At 50.3% G+C, this 6,538-nt stretch overlaps 1 protein-coding gene across 1 annotated transcript in view; it reads right to left on the bottom strand.

Annotated features, from left to right (window-relative positions):
- Positions 1-1,988: 1,988 nt before the first annotated feature.
- LOC115063089 (syncytin-A) overlaps positions 1,989-6,538 on the bottom strand; it is a 9,039-nt gene continuing 4,489 nt past the window's right edge. The window contains exon 3 of the mRNA XM_029533886.1: positions 1,989-4,407. Within this exon, the coding sequence (XP_029389746.1) occupies positions 2,403-4,259 (1,857 nt within the window). The 5' untranslated portion in view covers positions 4,260-4,407 and the 3' untranslated portion in view covers positions 1,989-2,402. The remainder of the gene's footprint in view (positions 4,408-6,538) is intronic.

Genomic DNA, 6,538 nt, shown 5'->3' with positions numbered 1-6,538 from the left:
TGCATATCGGATCAGAGATAGCCTGGCCTTAGAGCAGAGCACCGTGCATCCGGGTGGGCGTGGCGTCGCCATGGAGACGTCTGCTGAGCTGGCCACCAGAGAGATGGACTTGGCTGGTCCTGGGATTCTTCCTGCCCAGGAGGAAGCCGAGCTTCAATGCCTCTGGTTAGTACTACTGACAGAGGAAGGGAAGCTGACATCATCACGAGGACGCAGGGCTCTGTCGGCGATCCTCTGACCCGACCTGGCCTTCCGAGGTCTTGGGAGCTTTTTCTTGTGGCCTTCTGGGTTTCCTGAGAGTTGTCCCTCTGTAAATAGTTTCAGCTTTGTGAGATAAGGTCTCATTTATGTAGCCCAGGCTGACCTCAAACTCTCCAGCCTGCAGCCTCGGACCTCAGTGCTGGAATGACAGGCATGCAGCATCACACTCAAGGTCTCTGTGAGCTCTTGCCTGGGGACAGGGGGTCTTACGTTGTCTTCTTCCTCCAGCCCTGTCCTAAGAACAGTACCAAGCCTAAGGGGACATCTGTTTAAAGATTTATTTTTAATTATGCGTACGTGTATGCACCCGAGTGCAGTTTTCTCTGAGTCAGACAAGAGATCAGGATTCTCTGGAGCCCGAGTGACAGGCCCTGTGAGCTACCCAGCCTTGGTTGCTGTGAACCAAACTCAGACAAGCAAACACTCTTAACCATGAACCTATTTCTCCAGCCCTGTAAAGGGACGTCTCTTTTGAGCATTTTGGGCCCTTCTGGGAATTCAGGCCGTTAAGGTCCTTCTATTTCCTCCCAGAACACAGCAGCAGAGACAGATGGTGTACTGGCTGGTTTTGTGTCAACTTGACACAGGCTTCAGTTATCAGAGAGAAAGGAGCTTCAGTTGGGGAAATGCCTCCATGAAATCCAGATGTGGGGCATTTTCTCAGTTGGTGATCAAGGGGGGAGGGCCCCTTGTGGGTGGTGCCATCTCAAGGCTGGTAGTCTTTGGGTTCTATAAGAAAGCAAGCTGAGCAAGCCAGGGGAAGCAAGCCAGTAAAGAACATCCCTCCATCATTCCCCGCTTCCTACCTGCTTGAGTTCCAGTCCTTTGGTGATCAACAGCAATGTGGAAAGTGTAAGCTGAATAAACCCTTTCCTCCCCGACTTGCTTTTTTGGTCATGATGTTTGTGCAGGAATAGAAACCAGTTTGTGACTCTGACCAATAAATAAACAAACAAACAAACAAATAAACAAATAAATAAATAAAAGCTAGAGCTAAGTGCAGTGATCTGTTCCTGTGGTCCCAGTACTCAAGAAGCTGAGGCAGGAGCATCGCTGTGAGTTTAGGTCCAACCTTGGCATTTCATGAAAAGAAAAGAAAACAAAAGAAAAGAAAAGAATGCTGGATAAAATATCAGTGCTGTTGCTGTCTGTATTACTCTTTGATTGCTGTGATAAAACATGACCAAAGCGGGGAAACATGCAGCAAATGGCAGATAAAGCCGAAGAAGCAGAAGCTGAAGGCTTGAACCACAAGCACAAGGCAGAGATAGTAAACTCAGAGTGCCCTTCCTCTTTAAGTTCTCAAAGTTCATCTCCAGAGGCACACCTCCTCCATCATGGCCACACCCCCTAAACCTAGGGAGAAAGGCTCTGCCTACAAGGGGGGGGGGGACTCAGGATTCCACCGTTGGAGCCTATGGGGGGACATTCTCCCCCTAACAGGAAGGTCATGTGGCATGAGGTAAGACCACAGGCCACTCTCGAAATAATAGAGTTGCTTGTAAATTAAGTAAATTTAGCTTTCTAGAAAATTCTTGTTTTGCTCACTTGGCTGCAGCAGAAGGAAAGGAAATGTATTCGAGGCTTCGCCTAGTCTCTGGAACTGGGGAGCCAGCACCATTCAGACAAGTTCCTTCGGTTCAGAAGCCCCCAGGGTGGTGGCTGCAAGGCCCAAGGTGGGAGTGGGGCAAACAAGGACTTAGGCAGTTTCTACAACAGGACGGGTTTAATCTGAGATAAACCTTGGAAAGGGAGGACTCCAGATCGGGGGGGAAACCAGAAAACTCACTGTCTGCTAACAAACTGGGAAGCAAATATGGAGGGGGGGTGTGTCAAAAGCTTCTGTTGTTGAATGTGATCAAAGAGTCATGAACCAGCGTGACTGGAGTGTGTAGGTGATCATAAACATCATAAACATCTCCAATGGCCAGCCACTATCAGGGGGCAAGCGGTGTCAGGCATCTAGAAAAACAAACCTAGAACGATTACTGTGGTTTGGGGAAAACTCCCACCATTTAAGCAAAATGGACTAGTTCTTCCAAGCGGCAAGGCTGTGGCTAACACGGATGGGTGTTCTTTTCTACAGATCCATAGATAGAGTCGGGGTGGAGGTCGGTTATGGTTCATGTAGCTCCTCCCTGCTAGACGGCATCCTCCTCCGGGGGCTCTTGGGGAAGTCTCTTGTACTGGGACTCTCGAAGCAGAAGGATCTTGTCCACATGCCCTTCGGTGGTGGTGTGAATGAAAGAACTCATTCGCCGCGATACAGAATGAGTCAGGCAGTTAAGAAGACAAGGCCGGAAAACCAGCAGTACTAGGATAAAGAGAATGGGACCCATGAGGGAAGTCAACCAAGAGGGCAGCCAGGGTCCCAGCCCCAGCCACTGGATCCAAGGGCTCGAGCTTGTGCCGAGTTCCGAGGCCCTTTCTCGAAGTTTCCTTGCCGCGTGCCGGACTACCCCGGACTGGTTTATGTAGAAGCAGCACTCTTCCTGCAGGAAGAGGCAGGTGCCCCCCCTCTCAGCCACAATGAGGTCCAGAGCTCTGCGGTTTTGGAGAACGACACCCGCCAGCGAGTCTATTTGGTCTTGGAGGCTGATGATGGAGGTGGCTATTTCGTCTAGGCTGTCAGAGAGAGCCTTGGAAAGCTGTTGGAAATACACGGTTGAGGTGGTGAGACCCGCGATGCCTAACCCCAGGGCAGAGGCAATGCCCAGGCCGGCGAGGAGAGGAAGGAGAGGAAGGGCCCGCTTCCGGCGGCGAGAAGCGGGGACAGAGGAGGGAACTGTAGCAAAAAGCGGGACAGATATGGTTTGGTTGTTAGGAAGGAGTTCAATATCCGGGTATTGGAAGACAAGGGTACAGACGCCGGACCAATTGGCCGGGAGACAGACATAAGTTGAGTTTCCACAGAGGAAGAAAACGCCGGAGGAGTTGAGGCAGAAGGAGTACGTTAAGGAGACAAGGTGGGAGAAGAGATTTGGAGTGATACCGCCGTTTTTCATAACAGTGGGTTCATACTCCCAGATTGAATATTGTCCAGAGAGGGCTGCCCCCATGAGGGGCTGGTACTGAAAGAGGGGATAGGGGTCTTTGTGTCCCTGGAGTTTAATCTTGAAGTATGTGGTGTCCACGGACAGGGTAATAGGGCGGCTCGCATTGTCAGGCTCGAATAGGGTGAAATTATAGCAGGTGCTAGCGGGGAAGGAAGGACAGGACCTCCAGGGGGTGGTGGGGTAGGTGTGGCAGTGGATGTCATCTATCGGGCAGGAGTGGTGAGGCGTCCCTGAGTTCAGGGAAGGAGGTCCTGAAAAGCGTAAGGGGTTTCTCCATTTAGTCCCTGGCATGGCCATTAGCGGGGCGAATGCATAGCTGGAGGACAGATCTATGGATTGGTGGTTGGCCGAGGGGGAGAGCTGAAAGGTGTGATTGCAAAGAGAGGCAGGGAGTTTGCCCACGAAGGTGGCATGGTTTGAATCCTTGAAGAAGCGGGATATGCAGAGAGGAGCCTGGGAAGTGAGGATCGTTTGGGTGGAGAGTGATCCCCATATGGGACGTTGGGCAGATTCGTAGACGTGGTCATCGGGGTATCTCACCGAGGTGATCCGAGAAAGAATCGGAAGTATGCCTGTCGCGCTGGTGATCTGAAGGAAAGCAATGGCCCGCTGGTCAGGGTTGACGAAAGAGGAGTGAGGAGTCAATGGCTGGAAATTCTGGAGGCGTCTCTCAAGGTCGGTAATAGGGTACGGGCCGGAGAGGCTCCGGGCCGAGTACATGATACGAAGTTTCATGGGTGTCTCTGTCCAAGTCCTTAGTGGGGCTGGCATGGCTAAAGAGCGCTGGGTTTGGATGGATAAGCAGACCCAGCAGTTGGAAGAAAAGGAAGAGTTAGCCTCGCGGAGGAGGCGTTGCGTGAGGTTCACAAGGGGCATCCAGCTGTCCGAGTAGGCAGAGGAACAAGGGAACAGGAAGAGACAGAAAACCCAAAGGCGAAGCATGGCTCTTCAGGAGTGGCCCACGGTAGTGGGAGGCACAGAGACGCCGTCCTGAGAGTTCTCAAGTCAAGGCCGTCTGTCGCTCAGTCCAGGAGTGATGCAAAAGACAGGGAGGCGTCCAGTTGTGCGGTTTTGTTTATAGAGGTTGGTCCTAGGAGAGTAGGAACAAAGAAAGGAGGGTCATCAGAGGGTTAGTCCTAGAGTTAGGGTCTGCAGCCACTTTTGAGCTTAGTCTTAGCCAGCAGCAGATTCCCTTTAACTTGGCTTGTCAAGCGCCCTACGCCTTGGGATACTTTGGTGGTTAGCTACGGCTGCCAGAGGTGGACAACTACCGCTGCCAGAGGCAAGCTAATGGCCTAATTGAGTTTGTAGATTAATTTGCAATTAATTATAAGTGTCTTTTGTGAAGGGAGAGATCCCCTCTCTTGCTAAAGGCAGGCATGAGAGCAGAGGATGTGGTGTGTGTGTATTTGGAGTCAGTGTAGAGACCAACCTTTTGGTATGGTAGTGTCAGGGCACTGGTCAGAGCAATGGGCTCTGCCTGCTTTGTGGTGATGTGTTACAGGATATTCTCTGTCCAATCACATTAGGGCAGGGGCAGGGGCAGGCCTGTGATTGGACAGGAAAAGGGAGGCGGAGCTAGGAGTTTGGGGGACAGATAGAGAGGTCAGTCAGTTGGTCGCAGGAGAGAGGAGGGAGAAGAATGAGAATGGAGGCAGACATGGTGCTATCTTAAGGTTAGAATAATTGGGTTAAAGTTTTATCAACTGGCTCTGAAATTATTGTATTGGCATCTTGTAAAATGTGATATTATTACTACATAAATCTAATCGGTTAACTATAAGCTTAAGAGTCTTAATTCTGCCGGGTAATTAGGTGTTGAGATGGCTAACCAGGGGTGCGTGGGGCAATGCGTGGAAGCGAGAGGAAGACGTCCCACCCACCCCCCTCCTAGAGACCTCGAAGGGCTGGAGGGATCATATGGCACGGGGGCTAGCCTCAGAGAGTTGGTGGCTGCAGGAGTGAGGGAGCTTGGCCTGGCCCCCGCTCAGAGTTGGCAGAGGTTCTTTTTTTTTTTTTTTGAATATTTCCCGCAACCGTGATGTGGTGTGTGGGAGTGAGGGGGCGTGGTGTTTAAACTCTAAGGTGGTATCACGTGTGACAATTGGCATAGCCTTAAAAAGCCCTTATCGATATACCAATTAGAGGATCTCAACAATAGGAATATCTGCCAAGTGACTATAAGAATGTAGCGAGAGAGCAGGGCGTGGTGGAGCATGCTTTTAATCCCAGCACTTGGGAGGCAGAGGCTGGCGGATTTCTGAGTTTGAGGCCAGCCTGGTCTACAGAGTGAGTTCCAGGACAGCAAGGGCTACACAGAGAAACCCTGTCTTGAAAAAAACAAAACAAAACAAAAAAACAAAAACAAAAACAAAAAAAAAAGAATGTAGCGAGAAATCATGGGGATCAAAGAGTGGGGGGGTCCCCTGTGAGGCTAAAGTCTACAGAAAGTAAAGTGGATGGAATAAGAATTTTACAGCTGGGGCTGGAAGTGGTTAAGAGTACTGGCTGCTCTTCCAGAGGACAGGGGCTTGATTCCCAGCATCCACTTGGTGACATGCAATTGCCTGTATCTCCAGTTCCAGGGAATCTAGCGCCCTCTTCTGGACCCCGTGGCTACTTCATGCACATGCCACAAACAGACATGCTGGCCAAACACTCATGCAAATAAAAAAACAAAATATCTTTAAAAATAAAGTTTTACAGCATGGAAAAGTGATTAGAAGATTTTGTATGAACAGTATATACAAGTCAGGCAGTGGTGGCACATGCCTTTTGTCCCAGTTCTTGGGAGGAAGAGGTAGGAGGCCAGCCTGGTCTACAGAGCAAGTTCCAAGACAAACAGGGCTACACGGTGAAACCCTGTCTCAAAAAGCTAAATAATAAATAAGCAGTACACCGGCCGATGGTGGCACACACCTTTAATCCCAGCACTTGGGAGGCAGAGGCAGGTGGATTTCTGAGTTTGAGGCCAGCCTGGTCTACAAAGTGAATTCCAGGACAGCCAGGGCTACACCTGTCTCTAAAAACCAAAAATAGCTAGAGAAAGTACCCAAGGAGCTGAAGGGGTCTGCAACCCTATAGGTGGAACAACAATATGAACTAACCAGTACCCCCAGAGCTCGTATCTCTAGCTGCATATGTAGCAGAAGATGGCATATTCAGTCATCATTGGGAAGAGAGGCCCCTTGGTCTTGCAAACTTTATATGCCCCATAGAGG

Source organism: Mus pahari, chromosome 23 (genome assembly GCF_900095145.1).
Source record: "Mus pahari chromosome 23, PAHARI_EIJ_v1.1, whole genome shotgun sequence".
In the NCBI taxonomy this organism is placed as follows: domain Eukaryota; kingdom Metazoa; phylum Chordata; class Mammalia; order Rodentia; family Muridae; genus Mus; species Mus pahari.
This window is presented reverse-complemented; position numbering and strand designations above follow the sequence as displayed.